This window comes from Rhinatrema bivittatum, chromosome 1 (assembly GCF_901001135.1).
Source record: "Rhinatrema bivittatum chromosome 1, aRhiBiv1.1, whole genome shotgun sequence".
Classification (NCBI taxonomy): Eukaryota; Metazoa; Chordata; class Amphibia; order Gymnophiona; family Rhinatrematidae; genus Rhinatrema; species Rhinatrema bivittatum.
The window spans coordinates 161,735,212-161,761,186 of NC_042615.1; the positions used below are offsets into that span (position 1 = coordinate 161,735,212).

At 49.0% G+C, this 25,975-nt stretch overlaps 1 protein-coding gene across 3 annotated transcripts in view; it reads right to left on the reverse strand.

The window, feature by feature from the left end:
* WDR19 (WD repeat domain 19) overlaps positions 1 to 25,975 on the reverse strand; it is a 410,737-nt gene that overhangs the window by 366,334 nt on the left and 18,428 nt on the right. For all 3 annotated transcript variants that reach the window (XM_029589326.1, XM_029589343.1, XM_029589335.1), the window contains exon 4: positions 23,076 to 23,201. In XM_029589326.1, coding sequence (XP_029445186.1) covers positions 23,076 to 23,201 — 126 coding nt within the window. The remainder of the gene's footprint in view (positions 1 to 23,075; positions 23,202 to 25,975) is intronic.

The following is a 25,975-nucleotide window of genomic DNA, read 5'->3' on the forward strand; positions in this document are numbered from 1 at the left end:
CAGAAAAAGTACCCAGAAAGAGAAGGAAACAACATTTTAGGATCTCCTTAAAATTAAAAATAACATTTAATTTTCCTTTCAAATTGAAAAGTGACCAGTATACCATAAATGCACCACTAAATATAGTTTCCTTAGAACCCTGCTTACTATTTTAGCTTTCCCTTACAATACCTTCTATGTTTATCATACAAAAAGTTAAAAGATAAGCTCTTTAAAATGTAAAGTCAGTTAGTATAGCTGTGTTTAAAAAAGGATTGGATAAGTTCTTGGAGGAGAAGTCCATTACCTGCTATTAAGTTCACTTAGAGAATAGCCACTGACATTAGCAATGGTAAATGGAATAGACTTAGTTTTTGGGTACTTGCCAGGTTCTTATGGCCTGGATTGGCCACTGTTGGAAACAGGATGCTGGGCTTGATGGACCCTTGGTCTGACCCAGTATGGCATTTTCTTATGTTCTTATGATCTCTCCTAGATTCAACTGTGTTATGTGCACCTAGGGCAATATAGCCTTGGAAAGCAGAATAAAGCTGGAGCCACAGGTGGTGCTTCTCGTACAGACACCAAAATATCATACAGGGGAAAAAAAGCTTTGCAGGAGAAAAACTCACCTGATACTCCCCAATCTTAGAGGCAAGAAAACAAGAAAACCTTACTTAGTAAAAAAAAACAGAATATGATGATAAATAATGACTAAAGGTTTTCCTCTTTTCTTTCAAAGATAAGCTTTCAGGTATGGGAACTTCTAAGTCATTCAATATTAAAATAGGGGTTCCACAAGGATCTTCCCTGTCTGCTACCCTATTTAATATTTATATTGCACCATTATGCCAGGTACTGGGAAAACTGGGGGTAGAATATCGGATGTTTGCAGATGATATTCAATTTTGGTTCCCAATTAAGGATTCCCTGAAAGAAGCATTTGAAATGCTGGCATCATATTGTTGTCAAAAAAGCATTTAGATGATGCCAGTGTGTCAGAAATGTCATTTGAAAGAATGGATCTTGTACTATCGTCAGTTGTACGTAACTTGGGAGTCCAGCTGGATTGCGAATTAACTATGAAAGATCATGTGTGTAAGCTGGTGAAAATCTGGTACTTCAAGTTGCGTATATTACATTGATTAAAGCCATATTTGGGGTTTGATGATTTTCGGTTAGCTAGGCAAATCATGGTACTAAATAATATTTACTACTATAACACTTCTTCTAGGGTTATCAAAAAACATTATTAAATCAGAACAGTTGTTACAAAATTCCGCAGCCAGAATACTTTGTGGAGTGGGGAGGTATGAACATATAAGAAAATTATTTCTTACCTGCTAATTTTCGTTCCTGTAGTACTTAGGATCAGTCCAGAAGGTGGGTTATGTCCCCCGTCCAGCAGATGGAGTCAGAGCAAACTTCTGAGGGTGCTGGCATATAAGCTGGTGCAACCCTCCTAGTCCTCAGTATCGAGAATATCAAAGCCACGACAGAAAACTGGATAGACCGAGGAGGAAGGATCAAGCATAGCCAGAAAGGCAACTGTAATAACGGTAAAAACAGTGAAGCAGAACAACTTGCCAAAAGAACTGACAACAGAAACAACACACGCAGACAGAAAGCCCCCAAAGAAGGAGGCTAAGCAATAGGACAGGAGCAAGCGGATTCGAGCAGGTAAACCCCCAGAACCAATCACGACCAGGGCGGGCGTCTGGACTGATCCTAAGTACTACAGGAACGAAAATTAGCAGGTAAGAAATAATTTTCTTTTCCCTGTACGTACTAGGATCAGTCCAGACGGTGGGATGTACCAAAGCGTCCCTAAACCGGGTGGGTCCCTGAGAACCCTGCTCGGATAACCCTGTCCCCGAAGGAGCCCGATTCCGCTTCCGGCAAGTGGAGCCGGTAGTGTCTGGAAAACGTATGTAAGGATTTCCAGGTCGCTGCCCTACAGATTTCCTGAACGGAGACGTGCTGCGACTCCGCATAGGAAGTGGCCTGGGCTCTCAGAGAATGAGCCTTGATTCCTATCGGAGGAACCTTTCCGGAGCCGATGTACGCTGAAGCCACCGCTTCCTTGAGCCAGCGCGCAATGGTGGTCTTCGTCGCCTGTTGGCCCTTTCTAGTCCCGGACCAGAGGACAAAAAGATGATCGGAGAGTCGAAATTCATTCGTCACTTCCAAATAACGCAAGAGAACTCGCTTCACGTCTAGGCGCCTGAGAGATTGAGGGGCGTCCGGTGGGAAGGACGGAAGTTCCACTACCTGGTTCAAGTGAAACGCCGAAACCACCTTGGGCAGGAACGAAGGCACCGTCCGGACGAAAACACCCGAATCTGAGAAACGAAGGAAAGGTTCCCTGCAGGAGAGAGCTTGGAGCTCTGAGATGCGCCTCGCCGAGGCTATGGCCACCAAGAAAATCGTCTTCAGAGTGATATCCTTGAGGGAGCACTGACGCAGGGGCTCGAAAGGAGATTCTGCTAGAGCCCGCAACACCAGATTAAGATTCCAGGAAGGACAAAGCTGACGTACCGGTGGCCGCAGATGCTTAACTCCCTTCAGGAACCGGGAAATATCCGGATGAGACGAGGGATCGGGCCTTCCCGAAGAGCGAGCCAGCGAGGCCAACGCCGACACCTGTACCCGCAGAGAATTGTAGGAAAGACCCTTCTCCAGCCCCTCTTGAAGGAACTCCAGGATCTGCTGCCGCGAGGCCGCTGTTGCATGGGCACCCCGTGTAGAACACCATACCTCGAAGACCTTCCACACCCGCACATAGGCGACCGAGGTCGAGGTCTTCCGCGCTCTGAGGAGAGTGTCTACCACGGAGACTGCGTAGCCCTCCCGCAGGAGACTCCTCCTTTCAAAAGCCAGGCCGCAAGACAGAAGTGTTCCGCCTGATCCGAAAATACCGGACCCTGATGGAGAAGACGAGGGAGGTGGACGAGCCGAAGAGGACCGTCTACCACAATGTTGAGTAGATCTGCGAACCACGGCCGACGCGGCCATTCCGGAGCTACCAGGATTACCGATCCTTGATGCAACTCTATCCGCCGCAGCACCTTGCCCACCAGAGGCCAAGGGGGAAAAACGTAGAGGAGAATTTGTGACGGCCACGGAAGAACCAGGGCGTCCACCCCTTCCGCGCCGCGCTCCCTTCTGCGGCTGAAGAACCGTGGGGCTTTGGTGTTGGCGGCGGTTGCCATGAGATCCATGGCGGGAATCCCCCAGCGCCGTACGATGAGGGCCATCGCCTCGTCGGAGAGAGTCCACTCTCCGGGGTCCAGGGCCTGACGACTCAAGTAATCCGCTTGAATATTGTCCGCCCCGGCAATGTGCGAGGCCGCCAGATGAACGAGGAACCGTTCCGCCCAAGACATCAGCCGAGCCGCTTCGAGGGCTACCTGACGACTCCTGGTGCCCCCTTGCCGATTGATGTAAGCCACTGTAGTCGCATTGTCCGAGAGAACGCGGACCGACCGACCCCTGATCGAGGGCAGAAAATGCATAAGCGCCAGACGCACCGCTCTGGTCTCTAGGCGGTTGATCGGCCAGGTCGTCTGTTCCTTTGTCCACTGACCCTGAGCGGAGCTCCTGAGGCAGACTGCCCCCCAACCGGACAGGCTGGCATCGGTAGTGACTACTATCCAGTCCGGGGTCTCCAGCGGGCAACCCTGGGCCAAGTGCTTTGGATCCAACCACCACTTCAAGCTGTACCTGGCGGTTGGAGAGAGAGGGATGATCGCCTGATAATCCTGAGACACAGGCTTCCACCTCGATAGCAGAGACATTTGCAGAGGTCTCAGGTGAGCAAAGGACCAGGGCACGAGATTTATCGCAAAGGCCATTGATCCCAGGAGCTGGAGGTAGTCCCGTGCCGTGTGCACAGGGAGAGAGGCAAATCGAACGATCTGATCTCGCAAGGATTGCGCCTTGTCTGGGCGCAGGAAGACCTTTCCCTGCACCGTGTCGAAGTGTGCCCCCAGAAAATCCAATTGCTGGGAGGGCAGCAGGCTGCTCTTGCTGAAGTTCACCACCCAGCCGAGAGACTGAAGGAAGGACACCACCCTGTCGACTGCCGACCGACCCTGCGGAAGAGTCTTCGCCCGGATGAGCCAATCGTCCAAGTAAGGATGGACCAGGATTCCTTCCCTCCTGAGTGCGGCTGCCACCACCACCATGACCTTGGTAAAAGTCCTGGGCGCGGTTGCCAATCCGAAGGGCAGAGCTTGGAACTGGAAGTGTCGACCCAAAATCTTGAAGCGAAGAAACCGCCAATGGGCCGTCTGAATTGGAATATGCAGATAGGCCTCCGTTAGATCGAGAGAGGCCAGGAACTCTCCCTGATGCACCGCCGCGATAACAGAGCGGAGTGTTTCCATGCGGAACCTGGAGACCCGAAGCACCTTGTTGACTTCCTTGAGGTCTAGAATAGGACGGAAGGAACCGTCTTTCTTGGGGACCACGAAGTAAATGGAATAATGCCCCGAGCCCACCTCTCCTGAGGGGACGGGCGCAATGGCTCCCAAGTCCAGGAGCCTGTCTAGCGTGCGCTGGATTCCCAGGCGCTTGGAGCCTGACCCGCAGGGAGAGAAGATGAACCTGTCCCTGGGATGCCGGACAAATTCCAATGCGTAGCCCTGTCTTAGGATGTCCAGGACCCACTGGTCCGTTGTGATGTTGGTCCACTCCTCGTAAAACAGGGCGATGCGACCTCCAATCCGGGGTAGCGAGGAGTGGACGGGCCTGGCATCATTGGGACGGTTTACCAGAGGCTCCCTGAGCCGAGGAGTCCCTGGCCGGTCTACGACCCCGAAAGGGCCGGGTCCAAGACTGAGATCTCCCGGATGGCGTCCTGGGTCCCTGTTGCCTAGCTCCCCGGTAACGCCGCTGAGGGCGGGCGCGGTTCCTGGAGCTCGAGGAAGATGGTCGGTAGGACCTCTGGCGATCTTCGGGCAACCGATGGACCGAATTCTCACCCAGGGATTTGATAATCTGGTCGAGATCCTCGCCAAAAAGAAATCTACCCTTAAAGGGTAGTGCCCCAAGACTAGATTTGGAGGAAGGGTCCGCCGCCCAGTTGCGCAGCCACAGAAGTCGTCTGGCGGAGACTGCGGACACCATGGTTCTCGCCAGAACCCTCAATAAGTCGTGCAACGCATCCGCTCCATAGGCTATGACCGCCTCCAGCCGGTCCGCCTGCGCCGCCTCCTCCGGCGGCAACTGCTGCGAGGTGAGGAGTTGTTGGACCCATCGGAGCCCGGCTCTCTGAGTTAGGGAACCACAGATGGCTGCTCGGACCCCCAGTGCCGAGACCTCAAAAATCTTCTTCAGGGCGACCTCCAACTTCCTGTCCTGCAGGTCTCGAAGAGCTGTACCCCCTGTGACCGGGATCGTGGTTCTCTTCGTGACAGCGGACACCGCTGAGTCAACCTTGGGGACCTTAAGGAGGTCCAGAAAGTCTCCAGGAAGAGGATAGAGCTTGTCCATAGCCCTGCCGACCCGGAGGGACGCCTCCGGGGTGTCCCATTCCCGCACTAGCAGCTGGAGAAACGAATCATGAATAGGAAAGGTCTTAGCCAGTGGGCGCAAGCCCGCCAGCACGGGATCCCCTTTCTTCGTGGCGGAAGCTACGGAGGGAGCTGGAGGAGCCGGGGGCTCAACAGGAGGGTCAAGGTCCAACTCCTGAAGAACATGGGGAATGAGCTCCGCCAATTCCTCCTTACGAAAGATCCGGAGCACCCGAGGGTCATCACATTCCAGGTGGACCGCCGAAGTCGTTTCATCGTCCCCCTGAGGTGCCGGGTCCCCCCCTGGGTCCGGCAGAGGAGACGTCCCTCCCAGGGACGACGGAAGGGCCAAGGGCATCCTGGGACCCCCCCCTCCCGCGCTCCCCAGTACCGCAGCCGCAGTCCCAGTAATCCTAGGGGACTTGGCCGGAGGGGGAACTGCAGCCAACCCGCCCCCCACAGGGTTCAGGCTTTGGAGATAGGCCTGGTGCATGAGCACCACAAAGTCGGCCGAAAAACTTGGCGGCCCCGAGGGAGGGGAGGAGAGAGAGTCCCTGGAAAGTCCGCTGGTGGAGGGGAGAGGACCCGGGTCTGGAGCCAGCGGTACCAACGACGAGAAATCCTCCGGAGTCTCCTCAGGTTCGGATCCCACGCTGCTCTCCAGCTCTAAGATGGCCGCCGCTCCCGCCAAAGGAGGGGGCGGGGCACCTCCCCGAGGAGCGCGGCGCTCCGAGCGCGGCGGCGAAATCGTCGGGGGAGCGGCGCTCGTCTCCCCCCCAGGGAGACACCGGCCGCACGGACCATCTCGCGATCCGCCCTGTCCCGGGCCGCCGCAGGAAGGACAGCGCGAACGCTGCATCGCGTTGAGCTCGGGCGGGGCCGAGGTGTTGGAGCGAAGTCGGGAGTCGCGCCGCGGGAGGAGCAGGCCTGCCTCGCCTCGCTCTACTCTTGTCCTCCCCCCAGGAGCGGCAGGGGAAAGGGACCTCCCTGGCGCTGCGACCCCAGGGAATTGGCGCGTCGCGGGGCCGCGAGAGGGGAGGGAAACCGCGGCTCAGGGTAGGGGAGAGGCTGGCCCCACCAGCTTCCACCTCCGTACGGCTTGCGAAGCTGTAAAGAAAAAATACAACTTACCAAACTTTCCCCCCAACGCGCTGAAAAGTGAAGGGAAAGACAGAGAGAGAGAGTGAGAGGAGAACTGAGGAAGGCACCACAGAGGCAGTCCAGCTAGCAAGAGTTGGTACGGCAAGCCCAAACCTCCTCACTACTAAAAAACTCCCAAGAAGAAATAACAATTTTTTTTTTTTTTTTTTGTACTGCTTGATCCAACCTAAAAGAAATATGAAAAGAGAAAAACCGTGGAACAAGTCACTAGCCAGGGGAAGCAACGGGTTCCCCTCCTCACATCTGCTGGAGTCAGAGAGATACTGAGGACTAGGAGGGTTGCACCAGCTTATATGCCAGCACCCTCAGAAGTTTGCTCTGACTCCATCTGCTGGACGGGGGACATAACCCACCGTCTGGACTGATCCTAGTATGTACAGGGAACATGCCTGTACTTAAGGATTTTCATTGGTTGCCAGTATCTTTTAGAATCAATTTTAAAGTGTTAGTAATAATACATAAGGTACTCTATAAATTGAAAAATGGATGGTTGAGATCCAGATTACAGTGGTATGTGCCACAAAGGGAGCAACGGTCTGTCAATAAAGGTCTTTTAATGACCACCTCAATAAAGAAAGCTAGCTTGAATATGTTGCATGAATGAGCGATTACAGTGGCAGGACCAGTACTCGAATTCAATGCGGAGGAGTTACAGCTAATGAGAGAGCATAAGCTGTTTAGGAAAACACTAAAAACATGGCTTTTTTTTTTTTTTTAATTGTATTTATTGGTATTTTACAATAACAACAACAAATCAGAACTTGTTAAACATCAGTAGCAACATCGAGTAACTGAGAAACCAAACAAATACACCCACCCACATCTTTCACAAGGTGGGGGGGGGGGCTGAAGGTTAAATAACGAGGTACAGAGTCTCGTGCTTGATCCAAGAAAAACATGGCTTTTTAAGGAGGCTTATAATGATATCTAAAGGTAAAGACCCATGGCTAAAGAGTTAAGCAGCAAGGGGTTTAGAAGGGAGGTCAGGAGTTGCTTATTCATGTTGTATGTTTTATATTATTTTATATTGTATTTTATTTATTTTAAAATTTTATGTATGTAAAATTTGTAAACCGCCTAGTCTGACAATAGGCGGGTATAGAAAAAAAAAAAAAGAGGAAATAAATAAATAAAGGCCGACCTAGTCTGATCATTTTCCCTGGATGCTATTTGATCACCTGCTTTATTCTCACTTTCCTACCACAAAGGACATTCCTCGCTTGTTCAATGTTTTCTGGCATTTTCTCACAAATTTTGCCTCTACTGTCTTCACTGGGAAGCTGTTCCATGTCTCCATCACCTTTCCTCTGAAGACATACTTCCTTATGCTATTACCAAGCCTGTCTTGCTTTTAATCTGATACAATCATCCCTTGTTCTGGTGCTTCTTTTCCACTGAAACAGTTAAGTCACATCTAGAAAACATAAGAACATAAGAAATTGTCATGCTGGGTCAGACCAAGGGTCCATCAAGCCCAGCATCCTGTTTCCAACAGAGGCCAAACCAGGCCACAAGAACCTGGCAAGTACCCAAACCCCAAGAAGATCCCATGCTACTGATGCAATTAATAGCAGTGGCTATTCCCTAAGTAAACTTGATTAATAGCAGTTATTAGACTTCTCCTCCAAGAACTTATCCAAACCTTTTTTGTACCATAAAGTTAGCAAGTAGCACATTTAAGACTAATCGGAGAAAATTCTTTTTCATTCAACGCACAATTAAGCTCTGGAGGTCTAGAACGGGTAGATGTGAATCAGTTATTTACTCTTTCGGATAGTAGAAAGACTAGGGGGCACTCCATGAAGTTAGCATGGGGCACATTTAAAACTAATCGGAGAAAGTTTTTTTCTTACTCAACGCACAATTAAACTCTGGAATTTGTTGCCAGAAGATGTGGTTAGTGCAGTTAGTATAGCTGTGTTTAAAAAAGGATTGGATAAGTTCTTGGAGAAGTCCATTACCTGCTATTAAGTTCACCTAGAGAATAGCCACTGCCATTAGCAATGGTAACATGGAATAGACTTAGTTTTTGGGTACTTGCCAGGTTCTTGTGGCCTGGATTGGCCACTGTTGGAAGCAGGATGCTGGGCTTGATGGACCCTTGGTCTGACCCAGTATGGCATTTTCTTATGTTCTTATGAATTAGTTGCCAGAGGATGTGGTTAGTGCAGTTAGTGTAGATGGGGTCAAAAAAGGTCTGGATAAGTTCTTGGAGAAGAACTCCATTAACTGCTTTTAATCAAATTTACTTAGGGAATAGCCACTGCTATTACTAGCAACAGAAGCATGGGATATACTTAGTTTTTGGGTACTTGCAATGCTCCTGTGAATAGGTAGATGAAAGTTCCAAGCTTCTGGGCTGCAGTAGAATGTCGAATGTTAGTACTTCTCTCCCCGCTAGAGTTCTTGCCTTTCCCCACAGTCCGTCGGCCAACAAATGGACTGCAGGGGGCCCTGAGAGCAGCTGCCATTTAGGACAGGCAGACTTCCTGCCTTTGGTTTTTCCCTAGGTACAAAAGGGATGAGCAGTGACTGCCAATGAAACAGAGACACAGTGAAGCTATGAGGAGGGAGAGAGGCTGAGAGAAAGGCTGGGAAAGCAGGAGAGAACTCTGGCTGGGAAATGGGAATACATGTAAAGGGAAGGTCTGGGAGCGGAAGTGAAAGAATGTGTTCTGGCTAGGAGAGGAGGAGAGAAACTGAGGGGAAAGTACACTGAAGTTGGAGGTGTATGAGAGGAGTAGCAGACTGTGTGAATGAGACGGAGTGGGAAAGCGGAAGTGGGCTGCGAGAATGTAGAAGGGGTAGAAACGGATAGAGTATGTGGACTGCGACAAGCAAATGAGCTGGCTTAGATGTGGGTATGTGATGAGCTGCCCAGTATTTGGTTCACAGATGCGATGAGCCAAGCATATTGCCACCAAGAGTACAGTCTTCAGCATTAACAGGTGTAGAGAGACTGTGCAGCAGCCGAAATGAAGGCCCTGCTAAAAAGTCCAATACCAGATTGAAGTACCATAGGGGGACCGGCCATTTTAAGGCTGGTCAGAGGTGTTGAACCCCTTTTAGGAAACGGGCCAAGTCCAGATGTGTTGACAGGTGGGTGCCATTTACCTCACCTCTGAAACAGGAGAGAGCCGCCACCTGGACCTTCAAGGAGTTGAGGGACAACCCTTTGTACAGCTATCCTGTAAAAATTCCAGAATCATTGGGATCTTGGTCATCCATGGTGGCACACCACATTCCTTGCACCAAGCCTCAAATATTCTCCAGATCCGCACATACGCCAAGGATGTCAAGAACGTTTGCGCGTGTGGAGCAAAGTGGAAATTACTGCTGCCGAATATTCACACTTCATCAGGCGAGCCTTCTCAAGGGCCAGACCGTAAGACAAAACCAAGTTGGGTACCTGTGAAGGACTGGTCCTTGTTAGAGAAGGTCCTTATGTGGAGGGAGGCATTGGGGGCTCTCCAACAGAAGCCTCCGCATGTCTGCAAACCACGGGCGTCTGGGCAAATCTGGGGCCACGAGAAGGACTAATCCTTTGTGGCATTCGATCTTGCAAATGACCTTGCACAGCAGAGGCCACGGAGGGAAGGCGTACAGTAAGTCCTCCTCTGGCCAGGTCTGGACAAGGACGTCGATCCCTTGGGAGCACTAATCTCTTCTGCGACTGAAGAATCGGGGGACCTTCACATTGTGAGAAGTGGCCAGTAGGTCGATGGAGGGGAGGCCCCAGCGATCTACCAGGAGCTGAAAGGCCTTCCCTTTTCCCGCGATTTGAAAAGCCGAGATCCCTTGTAGATTTAACTCCGCCCATTCCATAAGAGGGTCTATTTCCAGAGACACTTGGTGGCTTTTGGTCCCCCCCTGGCGGTTGATGTGGGCTACCATTCTTGTCCGACATCACGCGGACCACCTGGCCCTGGAGTCTGTGGCTAAATTGCAGACATGCTAATCTGACAGCTCGGGCTTCCAGGTTGTTTATGTTCTCGAAAATCGCCTTAGGAATTCTTAACTGGGGAAGGGACCATTAGGTGTCACCGAAGGAGAGCAGAGCTCGATCTTTCTCCAATTTAAAGGTACATTTTCTTCTTCAAACGAGGACTGCAATCTCGCTAAACACCATTGCTGGTGTGAGGATAGCACTTCCACATCTGCTAGGAGATGGAGAGATACTGAATGGCTGAGGTCACTGAAGGGGTATATCTAAGGTGACGTCAGCTTTGAAACCTGACTCTATCGCCATCTGCTAGCAAGGGAGCACATAATCCATTGGTCTTCAGTCCATCTGGCTACAAGCTAGGAAAATTAAATTATTGGCCACAGTTCTGGTCCAGCAGGTCAGCTTTGTGATTTCTGAAGTTGCCGCCCAGGATCAAACGGGATTTATTAAAGGGCAGCTTTCCAACTCTAATCTTTTAAAAACTTTGATGGTTGTCCTTTCCCCCTTGCCTAGTAACTCCACTGGCCTTCTCCTTAGTCTTGATGCTGAAAAAGCATTCGGTCACATGGAATGGTCCTGTTTGCTTTAAGACTTGGAGCGCTATATTTTTGGGAACTAATTGTTGGCTTGGGTTAAATTATTATATCACTTACCCCAGTTGCAGTTACTAGTGAACAAGACCCTCTCTGAGGTTTTTCTTTTAGCAGGGGCACTAGGCAAGGCTGTCCCCTTTCTCCCTTGTTATTTGTCTTTGCTCTGGAACCTTTGGGTCGGATTTTAAAAGATTTACGCGCGTAACCGCTCCTGCGCACGCTAAGCCTATTTTGCATAGGCCCGGCGACGTGCACAAAGCCCTGGGACGCGTGTATGTCCCGGGGCTATGTGAAAGGGGCGGGGAGGGGGCGGGACCGAGGCCTCTGGCACAGCGGCCATGCCAGGGGATTGTGTTTTGGCAGCCGGCCGGCAGGCATAACTTACAAAATAAAGGTGGGGGGGATTTAGGTAGGGCTGGGGGGGGGACAGGTTAGATAGGGGAAGCGAGGGGAAGCTGGGGGAGGCCGAAGGAAAGTTTCCTCCAAGGCCTCCCCCACCGGCCTCAGAGGGAACGGGGAAAGCCATCGGGGCTCCCCTAGGGCTCGGCGCACGCAAGGTGCACTAGTGTGCACCCTGTTGTGCGCGCCGACCCTGGATTTTATAACATGCGTGCTGCTGCGCACGCATGTTATAAAATCGGGCATACATTTATGCACGCCGCGTAGCGCGCACAAACGTACCCCGCGCGCGTATGTTTAAAAATCTGGCCCTTTGGCAATTAAGTTGCAAGCTCTTCACTCGTTTCAGGGCATCCAGATTCAGAAAAAATCCATCAAATTAAGCCTTTTTGCAGACAATATGTTGCTCTATGTAGGCAATCTTAGCGACAGTTTGGTGGACATTATTGCAGTTTTTAATCAGTTCAGTACATTTCTGGGGTTTCAGATCAATTATGGGAAATCGGTGGCTTTTTTTTTGCTCTCCCACTCTGCAGGTTACCTGGGATAGGCCTTTTCCATTCACTTGGGCTGACTCATTTTAAGTATCGGGATATACAGGTGGCACGTTCTGTTGAGGAACATTACACCCACAATATTGACATGAATCATGTCAAGGCCTCCCCGTTTCAGTGCTCGGTAGATACACTTTGGTTTAAATGGTGGTCCTCCCTAAGTTTCTCTACCCTTTACAAATGCTTCCTCTGTGGCTGTCTCGTCACTTAGGGCATATCGATTTTTGGTAGATACTTTTATCTGATGTAAAAGACAGGTGAGGGTTGGGTTGGTTGAGCTGAGGCTCGATCGCAAACATGGCAGAGTGGGTATCTGGTCATCCTAAATTTGACGTGGAGGGCTTGATGTTGGACTGGACGGCTCCTTATATCCCAATTAATTTAGTACATCTCCCTGCAAGCAAACTGTCCTCTATGAAACTTTCTGTATTATGGCTTAAGGCTCTTAGGAAGGTGTGGTTTGGTGGCAGGGGTTTGGGGCTCGTAATGTGCTAATTTCCCCTTTTCCATCCTTGACTGGTAATCCAAACTTTGTCCCTGGTTTGGGTAATCCTATTTTTCAATGCTGGTCTGCGATGGGACTTTGCTGTGTGGCCCACCTAGTGAACACTGACTCGACGTGTCTCTGCTTCTTCGAGCAACTGCGGGAGGAGTGTGACATATCGAGATATCAATTTTTTGCATTCCTTTAGGCTCACCATTAATGTCATAGTTTGACTAAGGATAATGTATCTCTAATTGTTCTCACTGATGATGAGGAAAGTTTTTTTGAGAACACATCCAAGTTTAACAAAATTTGCTATATGGGCCCAACATCTCCTTTCCGCTTTGCCCAATCCCCACCTGACTCGCTTGGCTGGAAGTGGAGTGAAGATCTCAGGATGGATGTTTCCCCGGAGATGGTCGTTCTTCCCAAATATTTAGAGGCCTACATGAGGGAAATTCAGTTTAAGCTATTGCATAGAACATATATCTCTAGGGTTTGGGGTGTTTTGAAGTAACTGTGGGATTCTGATGTGTATTTAAATTGTAAAGCTGCTCCTGGTACTCTGTCATATGTTCACCGGGTGCCCCCAATTACAGCCTTTTTGGAATCACATCATGACTTACTCAGACAAACTTTTAGGCTCTGATCTTTCCTGGTTGGGGGTTTCTGTGTATTTCTGCTTCTGGGATACTGAGTGTTTGTTACCTCGGGGGGAGGGGGCAGATGATTTTTGACTGTGGCTCTTCTCGCAAAGGTTATTTTGCTGAGCTGGAAATCAGAGGATGTTCCCTCCTTCGTTCAGTGGAAAGTCTTGATGCGACAGACGGCACAGCTGGAATGAATCCAGAAGAGAGACTTGGTGACTCACAGATTCCCTATCAGACTTCAAGGTTATTTTGTTTTATGGGACAACTTGCTTTCTGCCTCCTAAAATGTCTCCTTTGCCAGGGTTATGCTGGATGACCTCAGCAATCTCTTCATATTTTTTCCTTTATCTTTTTATAGCTCATGGGCTGCTCTTGGTGGGATTGTTTGTGTGGGGGTGTGTGTGTGTGGGTTATGAGAGTGTTTGTCTGGAGGTCTGCATGGTTGTTGGCCTGTTGAGGTTTTCAAGGTTAGAAAGCTAGATCATTTTGCTTCCATCTGTACCAATAAGCGTGCTGTGGTTGTACTCTACTGTTACTGTTTATTGTTCTTTTGCAATTGACTTAATAAAAACGAATTAAAAAAAAAATACTACATCTGCATGAAGAGGAAAATCTTCCATCCTTTATGAAAGGCCCTAACAGTTCAGATCTAATCCAGATTTTGGCAAAACTGACTTCCAAAGGGAAAGTCATGGTGGTAGAGGGGAGATGGACCCTGGGAAGAAGCACTTTCTGGTTCTCATTAGATGCATTTCCTTCAAAGGGCAATCCATGAACCAAGTTTCCTTGCTGAACCTTCGTGGTCTCACTAGAACATATTATATTATTAGACATGAAAGATATACTGATCCTCTACTGTAATCCTTGTAAAGTGTGAGCAAAAAATATTTGTAAATAAATTAAATAAATAAATAATGGTGCTGAGAGCCGGGTCAAGGCTTTGAAAAGAATATGAAGCTGAAGTAGGAACCAGTGGAGGACCACAAGAAGGAAGAATGCCTTAATATCTTCAGTGACCTGTTACTAGCTGGGCGGCAGTCTTCTGTACTACGTAGAGCCTGGAAAGCATTTTCTTGGAAATTTCCAAATATGCAATACTGAAATAGTCCAGACAGGACAAAATGACCACTTGCATAATTGTTCTTAATTTCCATTGAAAAAGGAAGGGGTGCAGCTACTTCAGCAGCTGCAAATTAAGGAACGCTTTCCTAGCAAAAACTGAGACCTGGGTCTCCGTAGACAGAAGTTCAGAGCTAAAGGCAGATTAAAAAGTGGCATTTCACTGCTTCTTACCCACAGTATTTCTGTCTTCATTGGATTTAGTCTCAGCCTATTCTGATGCATCCAATTTCTAATTCCTGTAAAGCACTGATCTAGTAGCTGGAATGCTTTTATAACAAGATTCCTCTAGAGTTGGTAGTTTCTGTATGACATCAGTATAAATTTAGCCTTTAAGGCCAAATCATCTACTGATTGTTCCTAATGAATAAAGATATTAAATAACATCGGGGAGGGGATGGTATTCCATAATGCACCATCCAAGATCTAGTCATCTGGAAATTTACTCTAACTGATGCCTATTTGGTAAACAAAGAAGCAAATCATTTGGCAATTGTGCCCTTGATCTTCATACTACTGAGCTTATTCTATAGTAATAAGTGATCAACAAGATCAAAAGCCAAGGATAAGTGAAATAGGACCAACAGCCCGGTGACATAAGTCATCCAAAACTGTCTCTATGTTAAAGCACTTCTGGAATCTAGAATGAACAGGATCCAGTAAGGCACTGAATTAATAGTACTAAAAACAGTGGGATATTTCAAATGACCCAAAATGTCTTTCCTCTAGGTAACTGTGTTAATACAAGAACAAATAGAGCCACTGGAAGTAAGAGCAAGTTTGCTTACCATAAACGGTGTTTTCCGTAGATAGCAGATGAATTAGCCATGCTGTCTGGGGTACGTCCTCCGTGCCACTAGGTGGCGGAGCTCTCTAAGATCACCAAAGTCTTTTAAGTGAGGCGTTCCCTCTATCTTCCCGCGTTTCCCTGAGGCTCCTCAGTCCGTGTCAAAGCAAGACGATATGCAATGCCGGAACTGTCCGGGGAAGCGGGCGGGTCAGCATGGCTAATTCATCTGCTATCTGCGGAAAACACCGTTTACGGTAAGCAAACTTGCTCTTTTCCCATAGATAAGCAGCATGAATTAGCCATGCTATCTGGGAGTCCCCAGCTGAAGTATTGCGCGCATTGCTTAAATGTGACTGTGATGTAGTGAGGTAAGCACTGAATTCGGTAGAACAGAAGTGGACAGTTCTTATGAGCCTGCTTGATGTGTTGCGGAAGTGCTCTTTTCAAGAATGATCTGCCCCATGTTGGCATCATCCCCAGCTTGTGTATCTAAACAGTAGTGGGATGTGAAGGTGTGTAGTGATGACCATGTGGCTGCCTTACAAATGTCAAGGAGAGGCACATCGTGGAGGTGAGCAATTGAAGCAGCCATCGCACGTACTTGATGTGCCTTGGGTGTGGAGGATAGGGGCTCTCAACACTTTTGGTAGCAGAACCATGCAGTTGGAGATCCAGGACGACAGGGTTCTCTTGGATACAGGGAGTCCTGATGCATTTGGGTTGAAGGAGAGAAAGAGCTGTGAGGCTCTATTAGCAGAGTGAGTGCGCTTTTTATAATAGGCTAGCGCTCGTTTACAGTCTAATGAGTGTAGCAGTCGTTCATTGTCGTTTGCATGAGGTTTTGGGTGGAAAGTTGGGAGGGCGATTGTCTGGTTTATGTGAAAAGCTGAGACCACATTGGGTAGGAAGTTAGGATGCGTACGCAGCATAACTTTGTCATGGTAAAATTCAAGGTAAGGTGGGTAATGTACTAAGGCTTGTAGCTCGCTGATTTGCCTTGTGGAGGTGAGGACAACTAAAAATAGCACTTTCCAGAAAAGGTACCTAGGATGAGAAGTGCCCAACGGCTCGAAAGGTGGAAGCAAGAGTTGCTTCAAAACTATGTTGACATCCCATGCTATCGGTGATTTCTTTGTCGGGGGCCGGAAATGTAGGACACCTTTCATGAACCTGGAGACAAGGGTATGACAAAATATAGGTTCTCCATTGAGAGGAGCGTGATAAGCCACTATGGCACTGAGGTGTACCTGAAGTGAGGCAGTGGCAAGGCCCTCCTAGTAGAGCAGGTGGAGGTATTTCAGGAGGCGCTCTGGTAGACAGGTGAGCGGATCTGTACCTTCAGCTGAACACCAGGAGACATAACGTGACCATTTGCACTGGAAACTTAGCCTACTTGATGGTTTTCTGGAGGAGACTAGAATGTCCTGAAGTGGAGGAGAAATGTTTAGGCTTTGGAATATGAGCCTCTCAACCTCCATGCAGTGAGATCCAGCGATGAGTGAAGTGGATGAAGCATTGAACCCCCTTCTTGGGTAAGGAGGTTGGGGCTGTCACCCAGAGAAATTGGTTTGTGTGTCGACAACTGAATTAGGTAGCTGTACCATGGTTGTCGTGCCCATGCTGGGGCAATGAGGATCAAGTCCGCGTTGTCTTCGATGCACCTCTGGACTGTGCGAGAAATGAGTAGAATCGGAAGAAATGCATAAACAGACACTGCGACCAATCGATGAGGAACACATCCTGCGCCAGTCGGTGAGAGTTGGGGTATACTGAGCAAAACAGCTTGACCTTTCTGTTGTGTTGTGAAAAGGTTGATCCGGGGAAGACCCCAAGTGGAAAAAATTTGATTGGCTACATCCTGATGTAGTTCCCACTCGTGAGGGTGAAATATTCTGCTCAGTTTGTCTGCTCTGGAGTTGTTGATTCCCGGTAAGTATGTGGCTTGCAGAGAGATTCCTTCGCTGTGAGCCCATTCTAGGATCTCAACTGCCTCTTTGCAAAGGCTCCATGAACCTGACCCTCCTTCTTGGTTTATGTAAAACATCGCCTCTTGGTTGTCTGTGTGAATCATGACAACTTGGTCCCGAAGGGTGCGTTCGAGCGTTCGAAGGGCATTGCGGATAGCCCGAAGTTCCAGGAGATTTATGTGTTGATTCTGTTCTTGTTTGGACCATAAACCCTGAGTCTGTAGGTTGATGAGATGAGCTCCCCAACCTGTGGGAGAGGCAAAAGTGGTGAGTACTATTTGATGTCGAGGGGATCGCTGGGGTGAGCCCGTCGTCAGTGCTGGTGGGGTTATCCACCACTGTAGATCTATTTTCATGCTGGTTGTTAAAGTCACCGGAGTGGATAGTGGGCTTAGGAACTGAGTCCATTGATTCTTTAGACCCCCATTGTAAGCAACGGATATGTAGTTGCATATGCGGGACAACATAGGTGGATGCTGCCATATGTCCTAGTATGGTTAGGATTTGATGGGCTGGAGCCGTTGTCGAATGTAATAGGCAATGGGCTAGTGTAGTTAGTTAGAGCCTGCACTCGAGGTTGTGGCAGGAAAGCCTTGACCCGAATAGTGTCGATGTGCGCTCCGATGAATTGCAAGGTTTGAGTAGGTTGCAAATTGGATTTTTAATAGTTTATCAGAAGGCCTAGATTGTCTAGCCAGGTTATTGTGCAAATTACATTGTCTTGCAGAAGAGTAGGATTGGGGGCTACTAGTAGCCAGTTGTCTAGGTAAGGAAATATCTGAACCCCCTGTCGACGGAGGTGTGTCACCACTACCGCTAGACATTTTGTGAAGACCCTGGGGGCAGATGAGAGGCCGAACGGGAGTACCTTGTACTGAAAGTGTCTCTCTTCCGCTTGAAAACAGAGATAACGCCAGGATTTGGGATGCACTGGTATGAGGGCATATTCATCCTTTAAATCCAGCGAGCACATCCAGTCCTTGGGTCGTAGGAAAGGAAGAATGGACTTGAGAGAAGTCATTTTCAACTTCTCTCTCTGTGTTTGTTGAGGGAGCGTAAGTCCAGAATTGGTTGAAGCCCTCCAGATTTCTTGGGAATGAGGAAGCATTGTAAATAAAATCCCTTTTGATACTGGGGTGAAGTTAATTCTCATATGCACTGTTGTTGAAGAAGTTGGACGATCTCTTGAAGAAGAGGTTTTCGACGTACACCATGATGTTTCATGGAAACTCAATGTCGGAGAGTTGGGAGGGATGCAAAGTTGAGAAAATAACCTTCTTTTATTATGGTGAGGACCCAAAGGTCAGATGTTATTTTCTTCCATGCTGGGAGAAATAGGGGCAGCCATCCCCCTACTTTTGTTGTCGGTAGCGGTAGCAAGGGTAGTCCTAAAAACTCTGCTGGTTTTTAGGGGGGATGAGGGTCTGTGATTTGGCGTGGCTGGCGGGATGCATGAGGGCGTTGGCGTGAACCCTGCTGCTGGTAAGGCTGCTGATGGCTGGGCTGACATGGTGGAGGCCGGTAAGATGTATAAGGCCGATATGTGCGCCTAGGGTAAGTAGGTTTTCTGTAAGAGGAAAATTGGCGCCGAAACAATGAGCCTTCATATGGTGAGGTCAAAGATAGTCCTGCCACCTTTTGCTCTTTAAGTTTTCCTACTGTCTCAGTGAGCCTGTCACCGAACAGGTTATCTGGGCGACAGGGAAAATTTACTAGCTTGTTGTGCACATCTTCCCTTATGGCACTTGCCTTCAACCATGCCAGTCTTCTTGCCGCTATGGCTTAGCCGTGGTTTTTGCTGAGGTTTCGATACTCTCATAGATAGAACATAGGAGATATTGAAGGCCCTCCTCCATGTCATAAAATTCTCGAGGGGGGCTAGCTTCTGTAATAGGGGTTTTAGGGATTGCAGGCATTCAAATAAATATTGAGGGACATAAAACTGGTGGTTTTTAATTTTTGTATTCAACATGCCTGATTGAAATGCCTTCTTTGCAAAATCATAAAGATTTCTTTGCCTTCTGCATTGCTGATTCAACAATTAATGACATGTGTGGGAGCTGGACGGTCGCATAAAAAGGCGAGTCTCGCATCCGATATTTAAGGTCAGTCTTCCTTGAAGTTGGCATTGTGGAGAAAGGAGACTCCCATGCTATTTCTATCACAGAGTCCAATACTGAGTGGGACAGGAGTGCTGTGGTTCAGCTGGGCTGTCAAATATCTTAAGGATACCAAGCATTTCCTGCCTAGAGTCTGGTATCTTCCTGGTCTCCACATCAAGCCGTTGGCCCACTTTCCCTAAAAATTGTGAATAAGTGAGATCCTCCGGAGGGGATACTGGTTCTGGTGGAATTTCTTGCGGGTCGTGCGTTGATGAACCGGGCGAGGAAGTAGTAATGGAGTCTCCCACTGGAGGTGAGGGCCTCCTAGGTTGATCCCTTGGCGCAAGACCCGGAATCCACCCCAAGGACTTCCAGCATCTTCAATATCTGGGAGATCAGGGCCAGCAGTTCATCTCTATGAAAGAACCGCAAATAGTCCTATATGGTTCCAATCCTGGGGGGATTTCCTCATCCTCCAGAGAGTCAGGATCTGCCTCATCATCAGCGCCCTCCAGATTCCTGTCAGGATCACCTACGGCTCAAGGTGTACTTCGGTGCTTAAATATAGTGCCAGAGGAGGGAGAGGCCACCGGCTGAGGATCTGGTCTGACAGGACTGGACAGGGCTGAGGACAGCGCCTGAAGGAAGGATTATAATCCCTGAAAAAGTTCTACCCAAGAAAAGGTAGAAGGATCCATACCAAAGCCAGGAAGCACTTGTGCAGGGCCCACTGAGCTGCCATCCCATGTTAAGGAACTAGACAAGGGAGTTCCAATATCAGGCGTTCCTCCTGACACATCTTTATCCATAACCTCATCAAGCTGGGAAGAACCAGGCTTAGTAAAATCAGAGGAAAGTAATTTTCCCTGAGCCTCTAAACAACACTGGCACAAGTTAGAGCTCCACACAAGTTAACCCAGAGCTTCTTTACCATTGTCTTTGCCACTAAGGATTCTCTAAGCTTATCCCACATTGTTTTGAATTCCATTACCATTTGTCCTCTACCGCCCCTCTGAGAGCCCATTCAATGCATCCATCACCTTTTCTGTAAAGAATTATTTTCTAATACTGCTCCTGAGTCTACCTCCCTGGGACCTCATATTCTAGAACAGTGGTTCTCAACCGGTGTGTCGCAACACACCAGTGTGTCGCCAAGCTCCGGCAGGTGTGTCGCGGCTCCCGGTGTTCCACTGCCCCGCTTGAGCTTCCCTTCTCCCTAGGGGCGGGGCCGAAGAATGAAGAGACCTGCGCGCCAACGCCAGCGGGGCCGAAGAACGAAGAGACCTGCGTGCCGACGTCAGCGGGGCCGAAGAACGAAGAGACGCTGCGTGCCGACGCCAGCGGGGCCGAAGAACGAAGAGACGCTGCGTGCCGACGCCAGCGGGGCCGAAGAACGAAGAGACGCTGCGTGCCGACGTCAGCGGGGCCGAAGAACGAAGAGACGCTGCGCGCCGACGCCAGCGGGGCCGAAGAACGAAGAGACGCTGCGCGCCGACGCCAGCGGGGCCGAAGAACGAAGAGACCTGCGCGCCGACGTCAGCGGGGCCGAAGAACGAAGAGACGCTGCGTGCCGACGCCAGCGGGGCCGAAGAACGAAGAGACGCTGCGCGCCAACGCCAGCGGGGCCGAAGAATGAAAAGACCTGCGCGCCGACGTCAGCGGGGCCGAAGAACGAAGAGACGCTGCGCGCCGCCGGCAGCTGAAGAGCAGAGAGACCTGTGCGTCACCAGCGGCGGGGCCGAAGAACAAAGAGATGCTGCGCGCCGCTGCCGGTGGCTGAAAAGCGGAGAGACCCTGCACACTGCGGGAGGCAGCTGGAGAGACGTTGCGTACTGCGGGAGGTCAGGCCAGAGGTGGCTGAGAAGTGGAGGCCAAACAATGAGAAGAGGCTCCATGTGAGCTTGTGTGCTTGTGGTAGAATGGGTGCCTGGGTGCTTGAGTGAGAGCTTGTGTGTGTGTATGTGGTAGAATGGGTGCCTGGGTGGTGAGTGGCAGTGTGTGGTAGAATGGGTGCCTGGGTGCATGAGTGCCTGTGGTAGAATGGGTGCCTGGGTGCATGAGTAAGAGCGTGTGTGTGTGTGTGTGTGTGTGTTAGAATGGGTGCCTGGGTGCATGAGTGAGAGCTTGTGTGTGTGTGGTAGAATGGGTGCCTGGGTGCATGAGTGGGAGCTTTGTGTGTGTGTGTTAGAATGCATGCCTGGGTGCGTGAGTGGCAGCTTTGTGTGTGTGTGTGTGTGTTAGAATGCATGCCTGATTGCATGAGTGAGAGCTTGTGTGCCTGTGGTAGAATGGGTGCCTGGGTGGTGAGTGGCAGCTTTGTGTGTGTGTGTTGGAATGCATGCCTGGGTGCATGAGTGGCAGCTTTGTGTGTGGGTGTGTGTTAGAATGCATGCCTGGTTGCATGAGTGGTAGTGTGTGTGTGTGCGGTACAATGGGTGCATGAGTGGCAGTGTGTGTGTGTAAGTGGTAGAATGGGTGCTTGGGTGCATGAGTGAGAGCCTGTGTGTGTGGTACAATGGGTGCATAAGTGGCAGTGTGTGTGGTTGTAAGTGACAGAGTATGTGTGAGCTTGTATGTAAGTGACAGCATGTGTGTGATTGAGAGAGACTGGTCAGGGAGGTGACTGGTGTGTGTGTGAGGAAGAGATACTAGTTAGGGAAGTTACTGGTCTGTGTGAGACAGAGACTGGTTGTGACTGGTTGTGGGCCCTAAGGAAGAGGACTGTGAGGACAGAGCTTCAGCAGCCACTGCTGCTTCTGCTGAGTGCTATTGGCCTGCAAGGGAAAGGAGTAGGAGAGTTGCTGGAGAGAGTAAGTAAAGGCAGTTTAAGTTTATTTTTCTTGATTGACTGCCATTTTAATTATTGGGTGTTATGTGATGTCTGCTGTTTTGAAATATTTTATTGATACTTAGACAATTTTTATTAATTTTTATGAGTTTTTAATTGTTGGATGTTATTCTGTTCATCAGCTGTTTTGTAACATTTATTAGTATAGTTTTACAATTATTTCTAAGTGGGTATCTATAGCAGCTTGGCTTGCTCTGTTTTCCCAATAGGAAGTGTATTAGTGTTTAGGGCCTGGTTAATTACTGTCTTTTCATAAGGAGGGGTATTGTGCTTGCCAGTAAAGAGAGTTTGCTTTGCTTTTATTGAGATGTCATCAGATCCAGAATATCTTTTTTTTGTATGGTGAGTTGTACGGGTAATGCCCTAGTTCTGCTCTGCACCCATTTTTGGGGGTCGACGTGGTTCCTGAGGATGCAGAATGTATATTTACATTTTGTCCCGTGACGGTCACATGTTCAGTGTGTCACACATGTGAGAACCATCTGTCAGGTGTGTCCCGGCCGAAAAAAGGTTGAGAACCACTGTTCTAGAGCATACTTTCATCTGAACAAAGGTTTGATTCTTGTGACCGATTTATATCTTTGAGGAAGATGAATGTCTGTAGCCTATCGCCTCTCTCTCTACTCCTCTCAGAATGACATACTTAGGTCAGTCAGTCTCATTTCATATGGCTTTTATTGCAAACCCTGCACCATTTTGGCAGCCTTCCTCTGTACTGCCTCCAATATGTCTATATTATTTTGAAGATAAGGCCTCCAGAACTGGACACAATATTCTAGGTAAGTCTCACCAATGACCTGTACAGAGGTATTATCCCTCCTTTATCTGCTGGTTACACTTCAGCCTATGCATTGTATCATACTTTTGTCCCTAGTGAACACTAAGCTTCCTTTACAAGCAAAGCTAAGCTATCTTCAGTGCCACATATAATGACCTTTTGTGGTTTTAAAATTCATTTTTAACTTACCTCATTCCACTATCCAGCAGACTGCTTTTACTTGTGTTGGTATCAAATAGATAGATGGAGCTAGACTTGTCAGCAATCATTGCTAGTGTGTCTCCATCTTTATCCCAATCCATAGTGACACAGTCACTTATAAAAAAGATGAGAGAGAGAAAGAAGGCAAAACAGATAAGCAGCCTCATTTGTGCATTACAATGTGCTTCAAAATACAGTTATAGATTGATTAGAAGAAAACATTGTGAAATCTGAAAAATTTACATCAGCACTTCCATGTGTAAGGCTCAAAATGTTATCTAGGTTTAATTGCCCCCACAGGATAAAAAGCTAAGAATTTATGTATCAGAATTGTCAATTGCTTCTCCTAATAATCCTCCAATCCACGCTTCCCGATATATCCAGGAGGTGTGAGAAGTATGCCTGAACAGAAAACCAACATGGAGAAGGAAATCCCCAGAAGCCCTGCTTTTCTTTGGCCTGCCTGGGCTGAATGGACTCTTGAGTGACTTTCTGAGCATGATGTGCAGAATGTCCCTGGATATCTGTAGAGGCAGACAGGTGATATCTATTCATAGAGTCACAAAGAAGAAACCACAGGGGAGCTTCAGGCACTATTCTCAGGAGTTTGTAATCAACATAGCTACAGACGTGTTGATTGTCTTGACCAGTAAGAGTTTAACAGAACAAAGAAAGCCATGGGAAATGGGCCACACCTCCTGGGAAGAAACTAATCAGGGATACAGCTCAATACAGTACCCTGCTCCTAACCTGCTTTCTACTCACTTTCCGGCCGCTGCGATACACAATCCCCTTTAACCGATTCTTACTGCCTCTTTAAATCCCCGTTAACCCCTTCCGCACGCGGCATGTATATCAGATGTAAACGATCGAATTAGCTATTCCCTCCCATACAGTAATGCGCACCCCGACTATCACTATTTTACCCTGCCATTTTGCCCCACGTTTAACCTGCTAACTTACCGCCTACCCCCACCCTTGCGTTAGAGGCAAGGGTTAAGGGTAGACGGCAAACTTTCCCACAAAAGAAAACCTAAAAACCTAAAATGGGACTCTGTATTGCCACTTGAAAAACTCAAGCGTCAGATTTCAAAATCGGGATGCTTTTTCCAAATCAAAATTCAAAAATATTAAGAATTATATTGGCGCCACTAAGTCCTGGGCATTAAATATAGGAAAGGGCAGCTTTTAATCTCTTATTTACTGTCCATGTCCATTTTATTATTGTCGGTTAGCCCCCCCCTTTTTTTTTTTTTAAATGATATTGTGAATCATTGCACTACACATGCGATTCCTTAAATGAACTTAAAACAATAATGCTAGATACATATATACTAACATTTGCAGCCAGCCCCACTTTTGTTAAAGTTGTTATAAATACCTTGGATGTCACTTTCCGAATCCCCCATCTCCACGTGGGCGGGCAGTCATTGAGGCGGGAGCCGGCTGGCGCGCGTTCATCCAGGCGGCGGCGGGAGCCGGCTGGCGCACGTTCATCCAGGCAGCGGCGGGAGCCAGCGGGCGCACGTTCATCCAGGTGGCGGCGGCGGGAGCCGGCGGGCGCGTGTTCATCCAGGCGGCGGCGGCGGGAGCCAGCAGGCGGGCGTGCGTTCATCCAGGCGGAGGGAGCCGGCGGCGAAAGCAGCCTCCAGCAGCCCCCACCGGCAGTGAATGAATGCACGCCTGTGTACGCCCGTGCAATTTCGGCGCTCAAGGCAGTGCATTAGCGAACGCCGACGTCACATACCGTGGTGTCAAAAGTCGTGACGTCACGCCTTGAGCGCCAAAATTGCACAGGCATACACAGGCGTGCATTCATTCACTGCCGGCGGGGGCTGCTGGAGGCCGCTTTCGCCGCCGGCTCCCTCCACCTGGATGAACGCACGCCCGCCCGCCGGCTCCCACCTCCGCCACCTGGATGAACGCGCGCCCGCCGGCTCCCGCCGCCGCTGCCTGGATGAACGCGCGCCCGCCGGCTCCCGCCGCGCCTGAATGAACGCGCGCCCGCCCGCCGCCGCCTGGATGAACGCACGCCCACCCGCCCACCGGCTCCCGCCTCAATGACAGCACGCCCGCCCGCCGGCTCCCACCTCGATGACAGCACGCGCTCCCGCCTCGATGAACTCGCTCCCGCCGGCTCCCGCCAGTAAGTTTACTTTTTTTACACTTTATTCCCTTTTGTTTTAATTTTCGCCCTGCGCCTTGCTTCGGGAGGGGGGGGAACCATCCACTTCCTGGTACCTGTCATTTCAAATGTCAGTTGAAATGACATTTGAAATGACAGGTACCAGCGCACCCAGGTTACTGTATAGGCGCTGTATTAAGCGCCTATACAGTAAAATGGGTTGCGCGGGCCTAACGCTTCGCCTAACGCTTCGCAGACGCGGCATGCATTTGCAAGCAATTTAAATAGAGTATCGAGCGGTATGTGAGCAGGACTGTGCGTGCGGCAAACGAGGGTGCACCCGGCACTGCCGCACTCTTTCTAACGCGGCTTTACTGTATCGACCTGATAGTTAGGGATGATCTAATCATGCAGTTGACATCACAACTTATGTAAATGATCCTTTGGGCAGTCATGCAAGTCTCTAGAACCTTCTACCCTGTATTTGAATGTTATCTATAAAACAAGGATCACTTTCTGTATACAGGGAGATGCTGGTCATTTTGTAAGACTAAGGGCACCCAGTACCCAGCATCTCCCGAGAACACATATTGACTAATAAAAATACATTATACTTTTACTGAGTCTAAGTGTTCTTGTGTCCCTGGCCATAAGCATAGAGTGAGCTTTACAGGTGCTGACTACATCCCTACTCCCCACTCCCCAGGAACGCCTCTCCTAAGTATGCATGAAAGTTCTCATGAACCATGTTACATACATACTT